The sequence below is a fragment of the Eretmochelys imbricata genome, chromosome 12, assembly GCF_965152235.1.
Source record: "Eretmochelys imbricata isolate rEreImb1 chromosome 12, rEreImb1.hap1, whole genome shotgun sequence".
NCBI lineage: Eukaryota > Metazoa > Chordata > Testudines > Cheloniidae > Eretmochelys > Eretmochelys imbricata.
In genome coordinates, this window is record NC_135583.1 from 40,718,889 (window position 1) to 40,742,454 (window position 23,566).

The 23,566-nt window shown below is 59.9% G+C and overlaps 1 protein-coding gene across 4 annotated transcripts; it reads left to right on the top strand.

Annotated features, from left to right (window-relative positions):
• The first annotated feature begins 6,788 nt into the window (after nt 1–6,788).
• DEF8 (differentially expressed in FDCP 8 homolog) lies at nt 6,789–22,970 on the top strand. Of its 4 annotated transcripts, XM_077830695.1 has the most exons (12): nt 6,789–6,869; nt 10,263–10,388; nt 11,338–11,435; nt 11,648–11,797; nt 12,113–12,254; nt 12,695–12,859; nt 13,656–13,783; nt 14,379–14,492; nt 14,871–14,951; nt 15,894–16,034; nt 16,617–16,726; nt 17,437–22,970. In XM_077830695.1, exons 2-12 carry the CDS (start codon nt 10,274–10,276, stop codon nt 17,537–17,539), a joined length of 1,347 nt encoding a protein of 448 aa, XP_077686821.1. In that variant the 5' UTR covers nt 6,789–6,869; nt 10,263–10,273; the 3' UTR covers nt 17,540–22,970. The 4 variants fall into 4 exon arrangements, with proteins under 4 accessions (XP_077686821.1, XP_077686819.1, XP_077686820.1 ...); XM_077830696.1 differs by lacking the exon at nt 6,789–6,869 and having other exon boundaries at nt 10,211–10,388; XM_077830693.1 differs by lacking the exons at nt 16,617–16,726; nt 17,437–22,970 and having other exon boundaries at nt 14,871–15,923.
• The last annotated feature ends 596 nt before the right edge of the window (nt 22,971–23,566 follow it).

The window sequence follows — 23,566 nt, forward strand, 5'->3', positions numbered from 1 at the left end:
GGCCTCATGGAAGCCAACTGGGCTCTGAGCTTCATTGCAAGATGTTGTTTGGCACAGTTACCACCATTGCTCCAGCTTTCCCTGTAGACAACTGATGACTTTACAAGTCTGTGAGCACCCCGCTGGAGGGCCAGGGCTGCAGGTGCCTTCCTTGCTTCAAGCTTCCTTCTCCATACTCTGCCCCTCAACTGAAAGCTCTTTGGATTTAGTGGCCTCCAAAGGTAGAACCTGTCAGAGTCCCCGGGCGATGCTCTGGAACTGCTCCCTACAAAGCCAGGCAGGACTCTGGGGAAGTCTCCTCTCTGGGAGCAGACTGTCTGGAGGGCAAAAAGCTCACACAGCTTCCACCTTCCTGGGTTTGACCTCGGATCATTCAGCAGCCTCTGCCCCTCTGTGCGCTTCCCACAGCAAGTCCGCCAAGGTGGGGTCCTGGGGAAGCCAGAGGGTTCTGCACCCCAACTCTGCAGTCAGACGTGACTCTCAGCCAGCCAATAAAATAGAACATTTATTAGATGACAGGTCTAACACAGAGCTTGTAGGTGCAGAGAACAGGACCCCTCAGCTGGCTCCATTTTGGGGGGCAGTGAGCCAGACAACCACATCTGCACTTCACTCCATGTCCCCAGCCAGTCCCAAACTGAAACTCTCTCCAGCCCCTCCTCCTCTGGGCTTTGTCCCTTTCCGGGCCAGGAGGTCACCGGATTCCTTTGTTCTCCAACCCTTCAGCTCTCACCTTGCAGGGGGGAAGGGCCCAGGCCATCAGTGGCCAGGAAACAGGGTGTCGGCCATTCTCTGTGTCCAGACTCCTGCACACGCCTGCCCTCTAGGGCTCTGCAGTGATTGTACACCCTTACCCCACCACCTAGATACTTAAGAACTGCATAGGGGAAACTGAGGCACCCCCACACTATTCAGAGGAAACATTAAGAACAGTCCCACTTCGTCACAGAACCACAATCAAGTCTCTGGTTCCAAACGCTAGCTGGGACAATACTCCAGCAGGCAGCCACCTGGGGAGGAACTATGGGGGTGGAGAGCACAACAAAATCTTGGCTTAGCGGTGCTCCGTAAAGGGGGTGAGTTGCTGGTGGTAGGAGGGATAAGGCTGATCTGGGGAAAGCTGAAGAGCAGTTGGTGTCTGGGGCAAGAGGCAGGGGTTACTTCAGCCTCCTGTCTGTAGCCCTCCCCTCCCCCACTGACCTAGGTGGGAGCTAGCCCTGCCCTGCAGACCTTGCCTTGGATGTTCTGGGCTCTCCCTGGGAGGGAAGCCGCTAATGGCTCTTATTTCCTTGCTTAGGGAGCAAGTTCCCATCGCAGCATGCACCTTGGGGAGAGATGGGCACTGCTGCCTCTGGCTTGGGTGAGTCTCCAGCTAAGGATCAGTGTGCTGGGCCTCATGCATTTTATCAGCTGGATTGCAGTGTCCTATCCCCTCTTTCCAATGTACTGCGGTATTAACCCTCTGCTCTCCAGTGCCACAGAAGGCAGCTATCACTCCCCGGTAGGCTTGGGACAGGACAGCTCTCGGGTCAGTCCCATCATGCTCTCTTCCAGCTGCTAGCCCATTCCTTGTGCCATCATCTAGCTCACAAGTATCCTGCTCCGTCCCTCTGGTCCCCTCTCAGCCTTGGATAGAGATGGGTCAAGCTCGTTACCACCTTTAACACAGGTGTTTAAATGCTACTTCCTGCCCCTCCTAGTGCAGGCTGGGGGCAGCCCCTTTAAAAACCTGCCAGCTGGTTGGGATTGATCCCAGCTCCTGAGCAGGGAATTGGGGGGGGGGGGGGGAGATGCTGCTGCACCAGGGTTTTTAAACACATTAACTTATTGGTTTGCAGAGCATCTCTTTGCTCTGCCTTGAGCAGGCCTGAGCAGCTCTCCCTGAATTGTGCGAACGCCCTTAGTGCGCGGGAGGTGCTGGGGCGGATTCTCCATGCAGGAGGAGGGTGTAGCTGTAAAGCAGGGGCTGGGCACTACATGAGCTGTCTGTATGCAGGAATCTAGTTAGCCCTGTTCATGGGCAGATCCCTGACTTGGGCACTGGGACAGCTGCAGAAGTGGCTGGGAAGGGGCTTCCCCACTCAGCTCATGAGAGTAGGATTAAACACACCATGCTGCCTGTTTCCTTTCGAGTGTTGGCCAGGAGCTGGCTTTGTTCCCTGACCTTGCCCTGTCTGCCCGCAGTTGGGGAGGCATCCCCTCCTGTGGCCCGGCCAGGCCAGCACAGCTGCTCCCTGGGGGGAGCTCCCGGGGAACACAATCCTCTTACCTGCTGTGGGGCAGCCAGAGAGCAGGGGAGCCCTTTCCCGTGTCGGAGGAACCTGTCTCTGCTCAGGCTGGATGCAGCGTCGGGGGAGGGCGTGCGGTGCTGGCAGAGGGACCATCCTCTTGGGAAGTGCCAGACCTGCTTTGCCTGTGAGTTAAGGGATTAGTAACCGCCAAGGAGAGCAGAGAAACAGGTTCCTTTAGCCATCGTCTTTGTGGAACAGCGAACAGGTGCTGCCTCCCCCAGTGTAGCCCCAAATGTCACTCGGTGCACGGCGTGGGGGACACACTTGGTGCTGAGCCCCATGTAACACGGCCCGGCCCTGGTTTGGGGCCAGGACCTGGTAGGGCCCAGCTGGAGATGGAACGTACCATGCTGGCCAGGGTGAGCCTCCCTTGGTCAGGAGCCGATTCCACCAGCATAGGCAATGGGTGGGCTCGCGCCGAACCCACCAAGGCCACTGTTCAGCCACACAGGCACCAGCGAATGGCCACTCTGCAGAGGGTGCGGTGCAGTGCAGGCTGATCCCGGGGCGGGGGGGGAGGAAGAAGCGAAGCACAACACCACGAGTGAGTTTTAGTCTCTCCTGCACTGCGGGATGTGTCCCAGCCTGCCCTGCACCTGGGGCCTGCTCACTCCTTTGCTAGCTGGTGCTTACACCTGAAAGTTTAAACAAGAAGAAAATCTAGGTCATCCCTTCTCTGCCCCCAGTCTGCAGCAAACCCCAACCCTAGGGACCTCAGGGCGTCAGTGCTTTGTGCTCCCAGGAGGGCCAGACCTTGAAGGAGTGCTTGCCTCTACAAGGACCTGCCCTGGCTCCTTGTCCACCTTGCTGGGCACATGTAGCTCTGCCAGCCGGAGGATACACTGGGAGGGCCGCTAGCAGCAGAGGAAGGGGACTGTCTGCTTCTTTCTTTCCCTGTGAAGCCTGGTTAGAGCCCCCATAGATGCTGGGGTCTGTTCCCCCTGCTGCAGGATCCTTGGGCTGTCCCCAGTCTAACTGTAAAGGGGGAAGAATGGGCTTTGGAGCTGCTGGAGTGGGGTCAGGCCAGCTGAGCCGGGCCCACAGGCAGCAGCAGGACCCCCCCCTCTCCCTAGGCTCTGAGAGGGCAGAACAAGGGCCCAACATCTCTCAAAGTGAGGTGTGTACCACTGCAATGTGCATTGGCCTAGGGGGTCCAGCCAATTGAGGGGCCCTGAAAAAATGGGTGCCCTGCCCCCCACAGACAAACAGTAGGGCGGGGGAAGCCCCCATGCCCCGACCCCACTCTGCCCCTTCCCTCCCCCCCCGCAGCTGCACCAGGCAAGTGGGGCAAGAGAAGTCCCAGTGCCCTGACCCTGGTCCCCCACAGCAGTGCAGGGCGGCGGGGGAAGCCCCAGCACCTGGACCCTGCTGCAGCACCAGGACTGGAGCAGCTCTGGGGCTGCAGTGGGGGGTGGAATGGGGCAGGACCGCAGGCGGAAGGGCTGGGGAGGGGGGCCCCCACTTGCTCTGGTCCAGGGCCCCACAAAACCTTAATCCGCCTCTATATCAGTGCATGTGTGACTCTGGTCAGCACAGAGGCGGTGTGGGGGCCAGTGCACATGTGGGCCACGTTACCCGTTCCACCCTTCCTCAGCCATGGAAGATGCTGCAAAAATCCTGCCTCATGTGAAAGTCGGACCCTAAACGCTGCCGAGACCCTGACTCTCCTGGAAGAGAAACTGCTGCTACGCTCAATGCCCTTCACCGCGGGCCCCAGAAAATACTGCCGACGGTGGGCCCCCACCGAGAACAACAAGAGCATCCTGGTCTTAAAAGGGCCACAGGAGCTCAGGTGGAATAGCCCTACAATACGGGCCCCTTTACCATTGGGATCGGACACTGTTTGTGGGAGGCTGCAAGCCCTCCGCTGGGATCAGTGCTGCACAGACACATGGTGAGAGCCTGTCCCTTCCCCCGAGACAAGGTTACTCCTGTTGTAACACAGACACGGGGTTGCAACAAACAGGAGGGGGAAGGGCAGTGGGGAGAGGCTCTTTGGGGACAGCCTAGCTGGGTGCCTGGTTTTTAAGCTGAGAGTCAAAATGGGTTCTAATGACACACATAAACATGAGGGCTGAATGCTCCCCAGAGGCCTCCGGGCTGGCCCTGGCAAACTGCTGTTTCCTGCAGACAGTACAACGGCAGCAGATCTTAAGGAGGGTCTGACAGAGGAGAAGGGAGAAACTTTGGGGGTTACTTTGGGGAGAGCATTTGGTGGACAAGGGGCAGCTGGGCAGAAAGTGCCAGGGGCTGGCAGAAGCAGCCAGATGAATGACAGAGGCTGGCACCACGGATGTGGGAGAGGGATGCCAGGGGAGGATACCAGAGCAGGTGAGAAAGGAAGTGCCTTAAGGGAAAGGCCAAGAAATCTGGGTTATTAATGCAAAGAGGAAGAGCGAGCCAGTTGGGGGAGCTGGAAGGTGTGTGTATGAGCGAGAGAGGTAGAGAGAGATGGTCAAAGAAGTGGGCCAGGAAGGTGAGCCGGGCGTGGCCCTGAGGCTGTCAGACACTTCAGAAGAATAATTCATTAGCTTTGCGTTTCTCTAGTGCTGCTTCAGTGTTGACCTCAAAGCATTTTACAGACCTGAAGTCAAGCCCACAATGCTCCCTCATGCAGTATTGCCGCCCTGCTTTACCGCTGGAGCTGGGATTTTCCCAAGGCTGCCCAGTGAGTCAGTGGCAGAGTGTTGGAGAGAACCCAAATCTCCTAGTTCTGGGTCTTAACCATTAGCCTCTGATTCCTGTCATCTGGCTCCCCTGGAGAGATGGGGGCTGAGTGGGGAGACTGGATGAAGAGAAGCCTAAAGCTTGTCTGGCCGAGTGGCCTCTTCTTCTTCAGAAATCTCTATGCCTTCAAGCCTCCAGGAGCCCACTTTGCCAGTTGAAGCCTGGCCAGGAACTGGCATGGGGTGAAGGAGGAGCCAAGCCTGTTGTGTCTGTGTGCATGGGCCAGGGCGAACAGGACCAAAGGAGACATGTCCATGCCTGGAAGGGAGCCGAGGAGTGGGATTGCTTGGGTTACTACTACAAATCCACAGGCTTCTCCTTTGTTGCAAGGCTGCTCTCTATGGGATCTCTGGACATCATGGCAGCAGTGGGGCTGGAGTTCAGAGCTTTATTCCTCCAAAGCACAACCCTACGCTATTTGCACTAAAGGGGAATCTTCATGTGCTGTTAACACATCTGGCCTATGACCCACAGTTGAGCAGTTCTGATAATAATCAGTAGAGGGCAGCACTGCAATACATGAGCCAGCTAACTGCAGCTGCAGCTGTTTTGTCTGAGTGCAGCCCAGTTAGATCCATGAATTTATGGAGCCTTAAATATCCCCAAACAAATGAGCAGTGAGCAGGATGAACTGGGAAGAGCCCAGTCCAGCCCAGCCCAGCCTGTTGACCTGGATTTGGAAGGTCACAGCCACTCTCCCCCTCTGAACACACTGTCCCGCTGGTGTGGCTGAGGAGCAGGCCTGGTCCTGAAAGGGCTAGAGGGACGGAGGAGCAGTGGAGGGAGATATTGATGGGGAAAGGAGGGAGGGAGAACACAGAAGGGAAAAGGCAAGTCGGAAAGGAAAGAATCCCCCAAAGGGGAACTGGGGAGAGCGCTAGAAAGCGGCACTAGGGATACCCGAGCGCTGGTACAGACTGGAGGAGAGTTGCCGGGGCAGAGACAGCGCGGAGGAAGAGAAAAGGGGGTGGAGGAAGGAGCTGTGGGGGTAGATTGTCCAGTGCTCAGCACCTGGCACGTCCAGCTGCTCTGCTATCCAGCCCTAGCTCCTATGCCCAGGCTGCAGGTCTCCAGAGCAGCCCCTGGGCTAGGCTAGGAATGGACCCTCTGCGGTTTGATGGCGTCTTCTGACTGCAGCCGCAAAGCCCGTGCCCCGCCCGCCCTGGGCCCGACCCCTCGCCAGGCTGGAGGGTGAGAGCTCAGAGAGCGGCTCTGCCGGCTGCTACCGGCTCTGCCAGGGGACTCGGGGCCCGAGGCTGCTGGGCCACGGAGGGGCTCTCGGGGCGGGCCGGCTGCCAGGGCGCAGGAGAGGCCGGAGGGGCTGGACTCGGGGGCGGCTCGCCTGGTGCCCCGGGGCGCTGGGCAGGTGCACAGCGAGGCCGGGAGCCCCGGGTACCTCGTTTCCCTTGCAAGGGGCGATGCGGCCTGGCCCTCCCGCAGCTGCGGGGCTGCGCCTATGGGGTCAGGCTGGACCGAGGGGCTGCCCCCCGGCTCGGAGCGGTTTCCACCCGAGGCAGGGTTCCAGCTCTCAGCCCCCGCTTCCAGCCCCACGGAGCCCAGCCCTGGGGGACGCTCGGCGGCTGCGGGGCCTCGGGCCTCGGCCAGGGCAGCCGGGGGAGGGTCCCGGCCGTGGGGTCCCCGCGCCAGCGCCCCGAGCCGCTGGCGGGCCCCGGCCCCGGCTCCCGCGGGCTCGGCTCGGGGCTGGGGCGCGCGGTCCGCCCGGCCAGCGGGGGCAGCAGCGGCCCCTGCGCCGCCGCCTGCGCCTGCGCCCCCCGGCCCGAGCTCGCTACAATGTAGCAGGGGCAGCGGGGCTGCGCTGCGGACCCGGCGGGTCGTGCGGGCCATGAGCAGGTGAGGGCCGGGCCGGGCCCTGCCGGCAGCGGCTTGGGGGGTCTGGCCCGGCCGGGGGGGGGAGTTCGCCCCCCAGCGCTGCAGCCCCCCCAACCGTGGGGGCTTCTGGGGCGGCCGGGGCCGGTCGCTGCTGTCCCGTGGGGGGCGGGGGTTTTGGGGCCCGCGGGGGACCCACTTGTCACTTTCCTCCGTGGGGAGGGGGAGAGGCGCGCGTGGCTCTGGCCTGGGGCTCAGCCCCCCTGACCTCGAGGGTTCCTCCTGCCGCCCATCACTTGGGGGGGTTCTGCAGAAGGCCCCAGACACCCGTCTCACGCGCCTGCCCGCCAGACCAGAGGCAGCAGGGAATGTGGGGTGCTGCCCTGTGCCCCCTTCCCAGAGGAAAGGCGGCGGGGCCCCAGGTTGGGCGTTCTGGGTCCCGGGGATTCCGCGGTGCCCAGCACCACGGTACTTGGGCACCAGGTTCTGCACTGTTTCTAGGCCACTGCAGAAATCTGCAGCGTAACCCTAGCTCTGGTCGGGTGACGGGTCCCTTTCCCCTCTGGTCTCCCACCTATAAAATGCCCTTTCTCGTGGCAGGCTGTAGAGCGTGATTGTTCTTGTGCTGTGAAGCCCCATGTAGACACTGTGCGTGTTTATCATCACGCCCTGGCTATGGGCGCTCGGGGGGCAGGTGCGGGGAGGGGCAGCAACTCGGCCGTGGTTTTATTTGGGGGTGTGGATTGCACCACAGCGCCAGTTTTGTCACAGCGATCCTTTTAAAAATCCCACACAGGAAACTGTCAAAACCCAGCTACGCTCACTGTGAGTAAAGAGCCCAGCCCAGCATTGAAATCCCACTCTGGCTACCAACCAGGCCTTGAGTGACAATTAGCTTTAGGCTCCACTGTTGATGTTTTTCGAGAGCCATCTATTGAAGGGCCTAAAATGCTTTATTTGGGGCCAAAATCTAGCTGGTGCGTTCATTGGAACAGAGCTGCCTATTCACTAGGGTGTGATGGCAGCTTAAAAACACACCTGTTGTAAACCAAGGTCCTTCTCCCACTGCTAATGAAGTTTGGATTTTTGGAAGTGGAAGTGGACAAATAATGTATCTTTGTCCTTAGCAAGGTTCTGCTTCTTCTGTGCTCATCTCTGGCATTGCACAATGAAACTGTCCCCCTCGGGGTGCTGAATTGTTTGGGTGTCAGATGCCAGGGGAATGGTTTAGAAAAATAACTGCTCCCTCTGGAGTTCTGAAAAGAGACGTGTTTCTGTGTGCGTCGTGGGTTTGGGAAAAGTTTGTGTGTGGCTGTCTCTGTTTGTTTACAGCATTAAAATTGGAGGCCAGACTGATCCTGACAGTGTCTCTTTATTAAATGGCATAAGAAATGGTTTCTGGAAATTTAGCAGCTGTTTCAACATAACTTCATGGAAAGCAGTTCTCCTGCATTTAAACTTCCCTTTTGGATATCAGGCTAATTCATGAGAACTAGGAAGTAAAACTGATCACTCTAGAATTGCTGTCGAATGGTCAGACTGTTCACTCGATAAAGACCATTATTAGGATCGTGGTGCCAGCAGTGAGCTTGGCTCAATACAGACCAGTACGGAAACATCCACAATGACGCTGGATAAACCTCTTGAAAGAAAAAAATCCCTGGCAGGAACATGCATCCTTCTGTTTCTGGACACGAGGACAAACGCAAACCCCAAAATTGTACCGCTCATAACGATGTCAGTTTAGTTAATCGGGACAGCCGCTAGTCTGTTTATACTGTTACAGCTTATTCCCCTTCCCGTATGGGACGAGCTATCCCGCTAAGCACTTTACACTAGTAGAACTGAGCCCACAGGAGGGGTTTTACCCGTGTGATTCTATCTGTACCAATCACCCCCTACCAGACTGAGGCACAGCGGTGTATAAAGCAGGGGGCTGGGAAGGAGCTGGTACTGAACGAGGCGTGCCGCTCAGAGTCAGCTTGGCCCTTCCCTGCATGCGGCCTTGCCTTCGCTAGCCGTAAAGAGCCTGCGTGTAGCTCGGGTTAGCTGACGTGAGGTCAATTCTGCGGATGAGCCAGCTGGTAATCTTCACATGAGTTAGCCAGTAGACACTGATTGTATGCAAAGGCCAGCGCTGGGCTGGGGGGCACCAAGAGTAGTGATGGAATGTGGGGCTGAGCCCCATTGGTGTGTGTTTGCATTACTGGTGCGCTCTGCATGCCCCGGGGTGGTGGGTGCCTTTCCCGTGGTGTTTGTGCAGCACCTTGCACGAGGAGCTCTCTGGATTTTTCACACACCTAGGTGGTGGCAGTGGTGAGGAGAGAGATTGCACATTCTGTCTGTGCAACACGCTGAGATGTTACCGACACTCCCCAGCTGTGTCCGATTGTAATTGTGTTGCTAGGTTAAGACCCTCCCAGAACACCAGAAGCCACTGCTTGCCCGAGGAGAAGATGCTCAAGGACGCTTCTCTTCAAAAATGTGGAGTTTTTCTGTGTGACTAAGGGCTTGTCTACAGGCGAAATGCTCGCTCCAGGAGTGGAGGGGTTCACCTGTCAGCAGGGTCAATCCACCTCCCCGAGAGGCGGGAGCTCAGTCGATGAAAGAATTCTTCTGTCAACCCAGCACTCTCCATGCCGGAGGCTAGCTTGGCTTAGCTTTGTTGCGCAGTGGGGTGGATTTTTTTCCCCCGAGAGGTCGACCCAGCTACATCAATCTTTGGAGTGTAGCCCTGGCCACCAGAGGAAGGCTGGCCTTGTGGGTAGAGCACTGGACTGGGCCTCAGGTTCAATTCTTGGCCTGTTGGACCCTGGCCCAGTCACTTCATGTCTCTGTGCCTCAGTTCCCCGTCTGTAGGAGGGGGTGAGCGCATCTGTCTGCTCCTCAGGGCAGGGGCCCTTGCTAGGGGTATCTCGGTAGGTGTCTAGCACAGCGTGGCCCTGAGCTCTGCTGGGACTTCGAAGCACCGTCAGAACACGTTTGTGGAGTGCCATTGGTGGTAATAACCCCAGGTGGCCAGAGCTGGGGAGCGTGCTGCAATGATGGGGTGCCACGTGCCGGGCTCTCAGGTGTCTGGCTGACTTGGCTGGAAGCGGGTCTGGCGACACAGGCAGGTGGAGAGACCGGTTTTTCTACCTCCTCTGCGGTGGAGCAGAAACCCTGCGCGCGGAGCGTGTGAGCAACGTGGGGTGATACTGCTTGGAAGTAGCTGGGAAAAATGATCCGTCAACTTCAGTTTTAAGTGGAAGCTGCCTGGGCTGGGCTGTGGGAGGGAAGGATCAGGTATTGCCAGCTCTAGCCTGTTCCCCTGCTCTGGTGCCACAGGCAGAGACGGGTGAGCACCTGGGGCAGGTGACGTGCCCCGGCGCGGGCTCTGGTGCACGCTGCTCCCTTCACCTCTGCGTGGTCCGGCAGGTTGGCCTGCTATGGAATGTGATGAGAAGCTGGTCCGGTTCCGACAGGCCCACCTCAACCCCTTCAACAAGCAGCCGGGGCAAGGCCAGCATGACCAGGAGGCTGGGGACGACCTTTCTTGTCGAGGTTAGTGTGGGGTTCCCTCCGCCAGGCTGAGGCGGGGAGGGGTGTGCATGTCTACCCGCTGCTGGGGAGCATGCAGTGACCAGGGGCTGGCGCTGGCCCAGGGAGCTCTGAGAGCTGCAACCAAAGAGGTGGGGGCCCCCTCTGACCCCAGTCCTCCCCCACCAGGTCCCTGCAAGCCAATCTCCTGCCCAGTCCCTGGGCTGCCAGAGACCTAAGTGCCATTATCTGGGAGGCTTTCCCCACAGCCTGGAGGAGCGGGGAGAGGACACTAGATTCTCCCAGCATAAGGGGGTTGTGGGCCGGGTGGACTCTCCACACCAGGCAGACTCCCAGAAAGGCAGCCAGGGCTCCTGGTTCTAACCCGGCTCGTCCACCTGCTGGCTGCGTGGCCAGGTGACTTGTGCATGGAAGCTGTGAGGTTCTGAGCATTGGCAGGTCTCGCACATGCCGCAGCCGGTCGTTTTCTTTGGGGCAGGGGTGTAGGGAGGCTGCAAAGTGAGACGGGAGAGCACTTTCTCAGCATTCTGGGGGCTGAGTGTGGGAGCAGAGACTCCCAGGGTGGGGGCTGTGTGGGGGAGAGGTGAGCGGGCGTCTCTGAACCCGCCCGTGCCCCGCTCTCGAGGGTTCAGTTGGGAAGGTCTGTGCAGGGGCAGCCCTCGAGTGACAGACCTCCTGTGTCCCCAGGATTTGGGGTGTGCTCCTGGGAGGGGCCGCTAAATGCTGCTGCTCCTTGAACCTGATGCCCAGAGCCGCCCCCATGCCCGGTTCCCCTTGCCATTCAGTGCTGTGGGGATTCCTGGGCACCGGTGCCCATGTTCTTCGGGGGGCGAGCCTGGCGCTTGCCTTGCAGCTGGGCTGGGACCATCTCGTGGTGGTGGTCAGGGCTGTCTCCCTGCTCTCCCCAGGCAGATGTCTCCCTTCCCTCTCCATATGTCTCTGCTTGTTGCAGACTCGCTGCTGGGGCTGTCCCACGGGGACCCCAGGTTCCAGTGCTCAGAGCGCGTGATGGACCTGGGGCTGGCGGAGGACCACTTCTCCCGCCCTGTGGTGAGTGACTGCGGCCGGGGGGGCGGGGGTGGCGCAGGAGTCTCCCAGGGGCGGCTGGGTGAAGGTTGGGGCTGGCAGGTGTGTGATGAGGCATTGATTGGCCCAGCAGGGGCAGCCTGGGAAGTCTCTGTGCCCGGGGTGCGGAAGGGCACCATGCCTGGGCCCAGCAGGGGCAGCGCTGCTCACCGGCATTGCCCGTCTCTTGCCTGCAGGGCTTGTTCTTGGCCTCAGACATCCAGCAGCTGCGGCAGGCGATCGAGGAGTGCAAGCAGGTGATCCTGGAGCTCCCTGAGCACTCGGAGAGGCAGAAAGACGCTGTGGTCAGGCTCATCCACCTGCGCCTGAAACTCCAGGAGCTGAAGGTGTGGCCCGGGGGCTGGGGACGGGGTGGGGGCTGCGGCCGGCTAGTGGCTTTGCTGGCTGAGGCCTCGGCTGTGTGGGCTCAGAGCAGCCCACCCAGGTAGCAAAGGGCAGGATCCCCTGCTCTGTCCCAGGCACCTTGGCCTCCCTGCTGACTTGCCAACCAGGGCCCAGGTAGGGCTGAGCAGGATTCTGAGAGCAAGGCCCTATGTTGGCAGTGGGGCCTGCAGGACGCGATGGCCTGGCTCTCAGTGCAAAGGAGGCGAATGTCTCCCAGGCTCAGCCCTGCTCTGGCCGTCTGTCTGTCTGTGCTGCAGGACCCCAGCGAAGACGAGCCCAACATCCGGGTGCTCCTGGAACATCGCTTCTACAAGGAGAAGAGTAAGAGTGTCAAGCAGACATGTGACAAGTGCAACGCCATCATCTGGGGCCTGATTCAGACCTGGTACACCTGCACAGGTGAGCAGCCAGCCCTGCCAGGGCAGCGCCTCCCTGCTCCCCAGCCCTGGGGCAGGATGAAGGCTCATTCTCCTTCCCGGCAGGGCTGATCCTCTGGAGCTCAGCCAAAGCTTGCCTCTCACGCTGGGCTGAAGGGCAGGCGGGAGGCAGCAGAACCCCTGGAATGGGGTGTGCTGGGTGGGTGGCTCTCCGGTCACCTGGGCTCTGCCGCAGACAGGAGTGCAGACCCCTGATGGCCTAAATGCCCCAGTTGCTTCTCTGCTGCCACCCCCTCTGCTCTGAGCCGTTCCCCGCCTGTCTCCTGCAGGGCTGGGCCAGTTCCGAGTGTTGTGCGAGTGTTGGCAAGGGGCCTGGGTGCTCCCCAGCCGGATCAGGCTGAAGCAGCGGGGAGGCTGGGCCAGGCGGGTGACTCCTGGGTCTCTGTGCCGTGTCCTCCCCAGGCTGTTACTATCGCTGTCACAGCAAGTGCCTGAACCTTATCACCAAGCCCTGCGTGAGGTCCAAGGTCAGCCACCAGGCTGAGTACGAGCTGAGCATCTGCCCCGAGACAGGCCTGGACAGCCAGGATTACCGCTGTGCGGAGTGCCGGGCGCCCATCTCCCTCCGTAAGTGCCACCCGCACGGGAGGGGACGCTGGGGCTGAGAAGTGCCCGGGAATAGCCGTTAACCCTCACAGTTACCAGCCTGCATGCACCAGAACCCACGTCCCAGGGACCCTCCTGCCCATCCTGAAGGAGAGCTCTGTTAGTGGGAGTGGGGCGATCCCTGTGGCCTGGGCACACACAGCCAGCACGTCAGTGTGGTCGCCCTGGCTGGTGTGTGGGCAGGCTGGAGCACAGAGCTGGAGCCACAGGGGGAGCGGTGCTCGGTTGGGATTAGATCTCAGGAGTTCCTGGCTCCCAGGCCTGTGCTCAGCCCACTCTCGGCATCCCTGGCGCTCCGGGGTGGGGGTTCTGCAGGGGCATGGCTGGAACCGGTCAGGAGGTTGCTCTGGGTATATGGAGTGAAGGGGGCAGTGGGAGGAGATGACAGCAGAGATACGGGGAGGAGGCATCAACGGGGGCAGAGGCCTTGGCATCGGGACACGTGGTGTCTGGTCCCGGCTCTGCCCTGACTCACCATATGCTCATGGGTGAGTCAATTCCCCTCTCCGAGCCTCAGTTTCCCAAATGCAGAACAGGGCCGGTGACACTCACTCAGCCTCCTCGAGCGCAGGGCTCGGCGCATGCTTGAGGTGTTGGGAGGGTCTGCAGCCCCAGGGCTCAGCGGAGCAGCAGGGAAGCCACCCGCAGGCCCTGCCCTGGCGTATGAGAGCAGAGACCCTGCTGGGTCTGGGAAGGGTTGGGGCGGGGGACCTGGCAGGGCTGGGGCCCTGGGGCTGACGGCCCGTGTCCCATGCAGGGGGCGTGCCCAGCGAGGCCAGGCAGTGTGACTACACTGGCCTGTACTACTGCGGTAACTGCCACTGGAATGATCTGGCCGTCATCCCCGCCCGTGTCATCCACAACTGGGACTTCGAACCCCGCAAGGTGAGCGGGGCGGCCCCGTGGGCGGGGGGCGTGGGATGGGAGGTGACGCTAGGGGACACTGAGGCTCAGCTACCCTGAGCCGAGCCAGGGCATAGGCTGGGGGTTGGGACACGGAGCCTGTCACCTTTGGGCAGCGGCATCCGCTCCAGCCCCGGCTGCTGGAGACCGAAGCTAGTTCCTGTCTGCACCTGGTGGCATGTGATGTGAGCCCAGGGGCTCATTTAAAGACAGGAACAGCCCCGGGAGATGGTTCCCTGGTGACCTGCGAGAGATGGAGTCCGTGTACAGCACAGGAGTCGGGCTGGCTTTCTCCGATGTGTCTGCATAGCAGGGCCCTTCCCCTCCCAGGCCCTCAGACACGTCCTTTACTTACCAGAACAGCTGGTCAGCATGGAGGGGCCGCGCCCCGCAGCTCCCCTAACCGCCTCTGTGCTAATCACATGGGCCTGCAGGGCCATCTCCCCGAACCATGTGCTACTATTTACACCTGTCTCAGTGGGGCGATGGACGATTAGTAAGCTGGGGGACCCTGGCACAGGGCGATGCTGCCTCCTGCCCCTGGTTCATAACAGGGCTCTGCATTCTCCGGACCCAGGTTTCCCGCTGCAGCATGCGTTACCTTGCCCTGATGGTGTCGCGGCCGGTGCTCAAGCTGCGGGAAATCAACCCCCTTCTCTTTAACTATGTGGAGGAGCTGGTGGAGATCCGGGTAAGTGCCTGTGTCCACTTGGCTGGGCTCTGCTTGGGGCTCATGCCCCTGGTTCTAAGGGCTGGGGTCCCATCACGAGACCTGACTTGTGAGCATGTTCTTCCCCCAGTGTGGGGGAGTTTGATGGGGCTTCCAGCTCTGGGCTGGGCTGGGAGCAGCTCCCAGGCGTGCCCCCTTCGCTGTGTGTTTGTACAGAATTGTACAGGCTCACCTGATTTCTCACCCCTAGACACTGGGGCCAGGAGGCAGATTATCCCACACCTGCTACTGCAGGGCCCTTACGCTTTCCTGGGAGGTGTCCGGTTGCTGTCAGGCAGGGTGCTGGGCTAGCTGGGCGGGCCCTATTTCCTGAAACCCGCCTGCCCCCTCTCCCTACAGAAACTGCGCCAGGATATCCTGCTCATGAAGCCCTACTTCATCACCTGCAAAGAGGCCATGGAGTCTCGTCTGCTGCTCCAGGTGTGGGGGTGTCTGCGTGGGGAGGAGCTGCTGTGCGGGGACCGTGTGTGTGAGCGAGTTTGCTGGGATGGGGAGGGAGCTGAATCGCTGGGAGCATGGAGCTGTTTGTGCCACTCCCCGGCAGGGTACAAACCTTCCACCTGTGCCCAGCTGGTGTCCGGTGACGGGCCATGCCTGGGCAGCTCCAGCCGAGAAAGTGACACTGGATGGGCAGCTGGGGGGCATGGCACTGCCCACTTGCTGGGGGTGAGAGATCCGCTGGCCTGTCCCTGTCTGGGATCAGCTCCGCCTTGTGCTCTCCTGAGGGTAGAAGCGCTGTGGGGTCAGCGTGACACGGGCCAAGCCCAGAATCCATGGACAGGATTCTCCCAGCCCCAAACCTCTGGCTACTGCGGAGATGGGCAGCTGCTGAGACACGCCTTGCTGTCGTGCTCCCATGTGGGGATCTGTGACGCCCCCGAGGCTGTGCACAGCAGCGGGTTAAGTGGACTCTCTACGGGACAGGAGCCACGTGCTGGGGGAGGATGAGGGAGGTGTTCAGGCCACGCTGGTGGCTGTGGCGAGCCCAGCTGAGGAGGAGGGGACTGGGTCCAATGGCCGTCGCTAGCCCAGGCGATGGTCTGGGTGGCCTGTATCCCAATCGCCCTGTGTCCTCTGTGGAACTTCAGCTCCTGCACCTGCCTGCCCCAAGCACTGGAAGACTCATTGGGTTGATGGGGACGAGCCCTGGGCCAGAGAGGAAGGGCACATTGAACCCGAGTACGTGATGTTGGACCAGCCACAGAGTAAACCAGAGAGCTCTTGGCCAGGGCTTAGCTAGACTCTGCTCCCAGTCTGAGCCCCGGCTGGGGAAGGCCCCTTGGCGAGTGGGGGCAGGGAAGGCTGGGTGGGGGCAGGCAGGCGGCCTGGGAGTGTCGTCATCTGACAGTTCTTCCCCTGCAGCTGCAGGACCGGCAACACTTTGTGGAGAACGACGAGATGTACTCGCTGCAGGACCTGGTCGACATCCAGGCTGGGCGCCTCAGCTGCTCCTTAGCGGAGATCCACACCCTCTTCGCCAAGCACATCAAGCTGGACTGCGAGGTGGGGCTGGGGGCTGACCTGTCCCCTGGGGATCAGCACTGAGGGGCAGATGCTGTCTGAGGGGCCGGAAACTCCCGCTCCAGCCTGTCGTCCCTGGATGTTTGCAAAGACTCTAATTTCTGCATCTTCATTGCTAGACAAATGCTTCAGTGTTTAAACCCCTCCCATAGCAGGCAAGGGAGGTGGGGGGGAGCGCACAGGCCCCGCTCTCCCCCAGTAGCAACCCTAGGGTGACACAGCTGGTAGCGAGCAGGCGTATAGTGGGAGGAATTCCTCTTTTTTGAGTCGGGGCTGGCTGTGGAGAGGCTCAGGGTGGGACGTGAAGGCACCGTTGTCGCTGTCCTGCTGTATTTGTTGAGCCCCTCCCAGGTCACGGAGGTGGGAATGGGGCAGACAGGACTGGGGGAGCAGGGCCTGGAAGCACTTGGACCCCAGGACTCTGACACCCCAGTGTGCAATCTGCTGGAGCCAGCAGCTCCATGGTGTATGTGGGGGGGGTGGGGGGAGGGTTTGGATCGCAGCCGAGGTGGGGAAGGGCCCATGCGCAGCACCAGACTCAGTGATCTTCACTCTTGTCTCCAGCGGTGCCAGGCGAAGGGCTTTGTGTGTGAGCTCTGCAAAGAAGGGGACGTGCTCTTCCCGTTTGACAGCCACACATCGGTGTGCACGGACTGCTCTGCTGTCTTCCACAGGTGGGTGGGGAGGAGCCTGGGGCTGCCCTGGGGCGTCCTGTGCCAGCCCCGGCTGGGAGCATGGGGCCCAGTCAGGGAGAGCAGGGAGATCTCTGTGCTGGGGGAGCCCCAAGATATGCAGGGCTGCGAAATGAGCCGGGTGCAGAGGCAGACCCCACGGTGCCCTCAGGTGGCATTGCAAGGAATCAGCCCTGGGCTGCCCCTGCCCCTGGCATGCCCTGGCCCTGGCCCCTGGGGAGGTGAAGCTGCTGGACAGTGCCTGGGATGCTGCGTGTGTACTCAGCGCAGCGGTGACTGTGGCTGGCCAGTCTGTTCGCGTGCAGCGGGGTGGAGCAGGCCCAGAGCGTGGGACCTGGGACCTCTCCAGTGCTGGGCTGGGGGAGGATGGGGCTGGGCTGGCTGGAGGAGCTGGCTTGCTCCCTGACATGCTGCCCTCTCCTACCTGCTGGCTCAGGTGCTGCTGCAGCCACACCCCTGGTGCTGGGCACTAGCCTGGGCACGGCACCCACGTCTCCCTGGTGAGGAGGCTCTCTGCAAGGGCACCACGGGTGGCTCCCAGAGCTGGGGGGGCACTGGCTGTGAATTCTGGGGGCCATGCAGCTCTTTGCCAGCAGAGGGGCCCAGCGAGGCTGCAGGGCTCGCCTGAGCCCCAGCCCCACGCTCCTGACGGCAGGGCTGATGGGGGTAACCTTCCTCCTCCTCGCTTCCAGGGATTGCTACTATGACAATTCGACCACGTGCCCCAGGTGTGCCCGGCTCAGCCTGAGGAAGCAGTCGCTCTTCCGAGGTCCCAGTGCAGAGGAGCAGGCCTAGGGTCCCCCAGCGCCCCGCAGACCTTGGCACCAAAGAACATTGGCGAGAACTGGGCGTTCGAGGGGCGCAGCTGCAGTGCTGGGGCTCCCTGTAGCTGCGAGATCTGAACTAGCTGCCACTGGGGGTGGACCCGGGCAGGGAACAAGGTGTTGCACAGGCCCGAGCGAGTGCTTTGCCCTGGGACTCCGGGACCAGCCCAGCACGCTGCCTGTTGCTGGGAATTGGTGCCGGGAGGCAGCTCCGCAGGTTCTGAATCCAGCTCTGACAACTCCCTGGGGCTGGGGCTGTGTGCAATGGGGTGGCAGGCGCCGCTGGGGGCCTCTCGCTGCTCTGGCGCCCTGCCTCTAGCTGCTCTGTCTACAGCTGTGCAATGAAGCAGGGCGCATGCCCTGGCATGCGGCAGGTGTTACCAGGGGTGACCATGTACAAATCCCTGGTGAAAGGAGGGGCCTGGTGTTCACGAGACGCTAACAAAGGGGGACTTGTGCACCCTCCCTGAAAGATCAGCCTGGAGCAGGGGCTTTCCAGGGCGCCGCTACTTGCTGGTGATTTGCCCCCGGCCTGTGCTGAGTGTTGCATTCCCTGCTGCAGATGCTTGCTGGCCTGGGCCGAGGGCGGAGAGGAGGGAGGTGGCTGTGGTAGGGAAGAGCCGCTGTGTGCAGCAGCCAGTTCTCCTCCCACGCTGATCACGGCTCTAACCCCTCCTTTGGAGAAGCCCATGTCTAACACTGCCTGTGCGCCCCAGCAAGCCGCCTGGCATGGTTCGGCGTGCCAGCCTCCACTGGCACCACAGCGCTCCCTCTGCCAGCTGCTCGGAGCTCTCAGGGTGGTGCATTCACGTCTAAAGGGCCACGTTGGTTTAGCTTCAGGTGTGGGCCCAGGGAGCATCCCCTCCAGGTGTCTGGCCGTGGCCCAGCTGGCGAGGGGCCTGTGTGCAAGGATGTGAGGCTCAGGCTGGTCCCTTGGGGACAAGTGTCCACATCATGGCCCTGTCCTCACCGGCGTTACTCAGCCCCGGCTGGGCCATCAAGCTGGCATGTCTCTCTCCTGTCCACAGGCTCTGCAGGGCCGAAGTGAGGCACAGAGGCTGGGGGGAACCGGTGCGTGCTGGTGGAATAGTTCGCGCTCGGTTCTCAGCCTTGCTAGGCTGATCTCGCTGGCTCCCCTGGCGTCTATACCCTCTGCTGAGAGAGGACGCGAATGCTGTGGCCTGCAGGCTGGAGCTTGTTGCTTCTTGCTCAAAGCCTGCCAGCATCTGGCGCTGGCTCCCTCCAGCTCCCCACAAATGCGGGTGGCACCTCTCAGAGAGAGAGACTCGCAGAAATGAGTGTGGAGCTGATGTAGAGCTACTCATTACCTGGCCTTTCCCAAGACCCTCCTGTGCTGTTCAGAGGCCAAGGCCTCAGGTTGGAGTCTAGCTGCTTTAGTCTTGTATTTATTTCTGTGCCCAGCCCGGCAGTGCCCAGAGCAGGATCAGCATCTTTCCTCGGCGCTGGGAGCGTAGGGCTTGCACTCTGCTTGGTACTGGAGACACCCTGCTGGTTCCATACCACTGACTGCTGCAGGAGTGAAGAATGGCACCGGCCTCCCCCACCACCTTGCTTGAGCCGCAGGGCCAATGGCAGACAGAGGGATCCAGACCTGGCCCTTACACGCAGCTGTAACTGAACCGGCTGCCAGCCCCCATCTCCCGCAGTGCGGCTGCCGCTCTCCCTTGCCAGGGCCAGGAAAGGCAGGAGATGTTCAGAGTCATCCCTTTAAATAAAAAAAGTACATGGGATGGGCACCTTGAGCATTGAACTGTAAGCCAGCCCCGTCCCCCGGGGCCCCTTTTGAGTGGTACGCCCTGGAATTAAACAATGCACGGAGGGGGGGTTGCTGCTGCTGCTTTACGCAGGGTGTTTGGGTGAAAGAGAGCACCAGGGCCTCCCCCCCTCCCTCCCTCCTGCCTCTTGCCTCATCTGTCTTGTTGCTGCTGTTACTGGGATAGATTGCGGGGGGTTAGGAGCCGGCTGGGGTCTGTCTCCCCAAGCCGCAGTCACACCTCCCCACTACAGGGCAGCCGTTGGGGTTTCAGTAGTGGGTGTTTTCAACAAGCAGAACCAAGGACTCGCGGCTGCTGGGCCCGGCAAGGGGGGTCGCAGGCTTTGGGCAGTGACAGTCCGACGGAGCTCCTGAGTGACAGCTCAGGGATGAGCACTGATCCCTTTAGTCTTCCTTTTTCTACAACGGGGGAGCAGGGCTGCAGGCTCTGGGCAGGGCCGAGCCCCTCCATCCCTGGGGGAAGTGGGAACTAGCGGGCAGGGCCGAGCCCCTCCATCCCTGGGGGAAGTGGGAACTAGCGGGCAGGGCCGAGCCCCTCCATCCCTGGGGGAAGTGGGAACTAGCGGGCAGGGCCGAGCCCCTCCATCCCTGGGGGAAGTGGGAACTAGCGGGCAGGGCCGAGCCCCTCCATCCCTGGGGGAAGTGGGAACTAGCGGGCAGGGCCGAGCCCCTCCATCCCTGGGGGAAGTGGGAACTAGCGGGCAGGGCCGAGCCCCTCCATCCCTGGGGGAAGTGGGAACTAGCGGGCAGGGCCGAGCCCCTCCATCCCTGGGGGAAGTGGGAACTAGCAGGCTTTGTTCTAATCGCTTTTCCTCTTGTCGGTTCTGCTCCCGCCACCCCAGCTGGTGCTGTGCTCAGCTGGTCTGCGTGGGGTTCTCGCACCCCTGCGGGAGGGGCTGTGTATGAAACGCCCTGGATAGCAAGTGAAACACACATTACCTCTTTGTAACCCGCTTGCCTGATTTCCCAGAGGACACTTTTCACGTGCTGGGCCATTTCCACTCCCTTTGGATAAGGGACTTTCTTCTAGTCCCAGTGCTAAGGGCAGCTGAAGCTAGCAGAGGTCCTGAACTCTTGCCTAGAGCTGGAGTCTGATCAAAGGGGATTGGAATGGAAACACCACCTCTGCTGAACGGGGTGTGAGCAGTCAGACCCCTCTGGGAACCGAGATGGGCCAAAGGTAGACCCCTTCCCCCCTTAGCCAATGTAGTGCGTGGAGGGCCATTATTGCCAGTTTCTATAGTGCCTCTGACCTCTTCCTCTGCTTGGATTATAGTGTTTGCTATTAGCTATTAGCAAACACTGGGTTTATTACTAGGCTTCTGTTAACCCCCACACTCTGTTTTCACATGCTCATTTCATTTCTTTCTCAATAGTTCTCAAATGAAACTTTTCCTACCCCCTGACCGCATCCCGCCCCTAGGGCTGTTACACGTTGAAACCTTCCCACTTCACACTAGCATGGACTCAGCCTCTGGGTGCGATGCTGCTGGTTCCCCTTTGCAGTGCGGATGTTGGATACTCAGGGTCTGGTGTAGTTGTCATGGCCCAAGCCCTTAAACTCTTAACTCCCTTTTCAGGTGTTTTTAACGTTCACCTGCTAGGCTGAAATGTCCCTGTCCTGGGCTCTGACCAGAGGCGAGCGCTTGGAGAAAGGGTCTGCAACAGCAGTTCTACCTCTCCGGAGAAAGCTGGCCCTTGTCTCTTCGTTAAAATAAACCACTACATGTCTGGGACACTCTTCGAAGAGTGAGCTGCTGCCTCAGCCTTCTCTTACTGGTTTCTGTTTAATGGCGATTCTGCCAGGGAGGGTGTGCACTGCTTGAACACTAGTGTGAGCACTTTAATTCCTGTACGTTGGTTCTATTTGAGTAGAAATTACAAACCTTGCTACAGAATCCTTGTTTATCCTGTAAGTCCCTGACTTACAGGTGGATCTTTTTCTTGGTTTCTAGAAACACTTTGTTTGCCTGTGTGGGTGAGAGAGTGAGATGGCAGGCTCCAGGCAGGCAGGAGGCTCCAGGCAGGCAGGGGGGAGGATGGTTGTGAAGCTGGGGTGAGGTGGTTGGGGTTTTTTAAATTTAGTTCCTAATCTTGCAATGACAAAGTCTGAAGAAGAAAGTGTTCTCCTGGCCCCCTCCCCCAGTTCAGAGGGCAGGACTAGCAGTGTGAGCCTGTTTTCTACTCCTGCCTAGTCACCAGAGCCTAGGTTTAAATGAGTGAGGCACGGAAGAGCACTTGCTGAACCTGCTGTTCCACGTGCTTGCAGAAGCCGGACAAGCAGCATATGCCACAGGTGTGGCCCCATGTGCTAGCCGGTGGCAGGATGGGCAGTCCAGGGGGAAGGGTGCAATTCCCACCTGTTCTTCCATGGTATCTTGTATAAACTTCTGGCAGTCAGGTTATTAGACCCAGCGCTGTTGCACCTGTGACAAGAGACGGTCTCGGTCCCTAGGCCAGCTGCTCCATGGTCTTTATTAAATGCACCTTGGAAAGAGTGAATGCAGCAGCTACTGTGTTGCACCTGAGCCCCAGACAAATCTGTGTTCATGCATTGTTACCAGACCCTAGGAGTCTGTAACTTCGGGGGTGCTTCAACTAGCATAAACCACCAATGTGAAAGGTACCACAGACAGAACAGATGGCATGATCCTGCCTGTACCTGGAAGGGTAAAGACAGGGGAAGAGGCTATGTCTGCATGGCAGCTGGGAGCGTACCTCCTAGGCCGGGTAGACAGATACAGCTAGTTCTGCTTGAGTTACCAGGCTAAAAATAGCAGTGTGAATGTTGTGGCATAGGCTAGCCACATGAGTACAAGCCCATCTGCCCTCCTTGCAGCTCTGAGCTCATGGGGTAGGCCAGGGGTTGGCAACCTTTGGCACCCGGCCCGTCAGGGTAAAGCCGCTGGTGGGCCAGTTTGTTTATCTGGAGCATCTGCAGGCACGGAGCCCCACAGCTCCCACTGGCCGCGGTTCGCCATTCCTGCGGGAAGTGGCGCGGGCCGAGGGACGTGCCGGCCACTGCTTCCCACAGCGCTCATCGGCCAGGAACGACAAACCGCGGCCAGTGGGAGCTGCGGGGCTCCATGCCTGGGGACGCTCCAGATAAACCGGCCTGGCCTGCCAGTGGCTTTACCCTGATGGGCCAGGTGTCAAAGGTTGCCGACCCCTGGGCTAGGCCATGCCACACTACTATCTTTAGCCGGAAGCTCAAGCAGAGCTAGCGTGTGTCTGAATATCGAGTATGGGAGGCATGTTTCCAGCTACATTGTGAACATACCCTTTTATCCTGCAGTCTGATTCCTTGCCATGCCTGCCCTCCTGCCAAGGGGTCACTTCTTAATGAGAACAAACCTGGTTAGTTGACACAGCTGCCCTGTAACCTGCACAGCAAGGGAGGACAGAACCAGGACCTTTGCAGCAGTGATGTCTCCGCCATCCAAAAGTGGAAACAGTGAATGACAAAAACAAAACCCCCTGGAAAGTTTCCCTGTGGTTACTCCACATCTTGGTGACTGTAGGAAGGGGGAGGAATGGGGGATAGTAGCACAGGAATCTAACGTACAATGATATTGATTCAATAAACCGCTGTATTTGATCATTTTAATGGAGTGTTGTCGTTGCTCATTTATTGAAGGATGGGGCGGTGGGGATCAGGCCAAACGGGTCACTGAGGTTACATGCTGCTGCTGGGTCTGTCATTACTCAACTGGTTGCACTGAAGCCTGGGGAGGAAAGTCCAGTTGCTAATGGATTAAAGATTACAGCATGACTCAGCATCTGCTGGCACACAGATTAACAGAGCTTCCCATCTGGGCCTTGGCCAGACCAGGACCAACGGGGGGCACAGCTTCGCTTGGTCTGGTGACCTACCTACCAGTACAAGCCCAGCTTGGGCATGCACTGGTGGGGTGAGCCTAGGCCCCTGCAGGTACGGGGTTAGTTTTAGCAGAAATGGAAGCTCAGTTCTCTCTCTGTGTGCTAGTCATACTGTCCCTTTGAAAGGAAGCCAGGGGGGCGCTCCAGGAGCTAGCTGGGGTCTGTCTCCAGGGCTGCAATCCCCCCCCCCCCACTGCAGTGCAGACATGGCGGGGTAGGAGCTAGCTGGGATCTGTTTCCAGGGCTGCAATCCCCCCACCCCATGCAGTGCAGACATGGCGGGGTAGGAGCTAGCTGGGATCTGTTTCCAAGGCTGCAATCCCC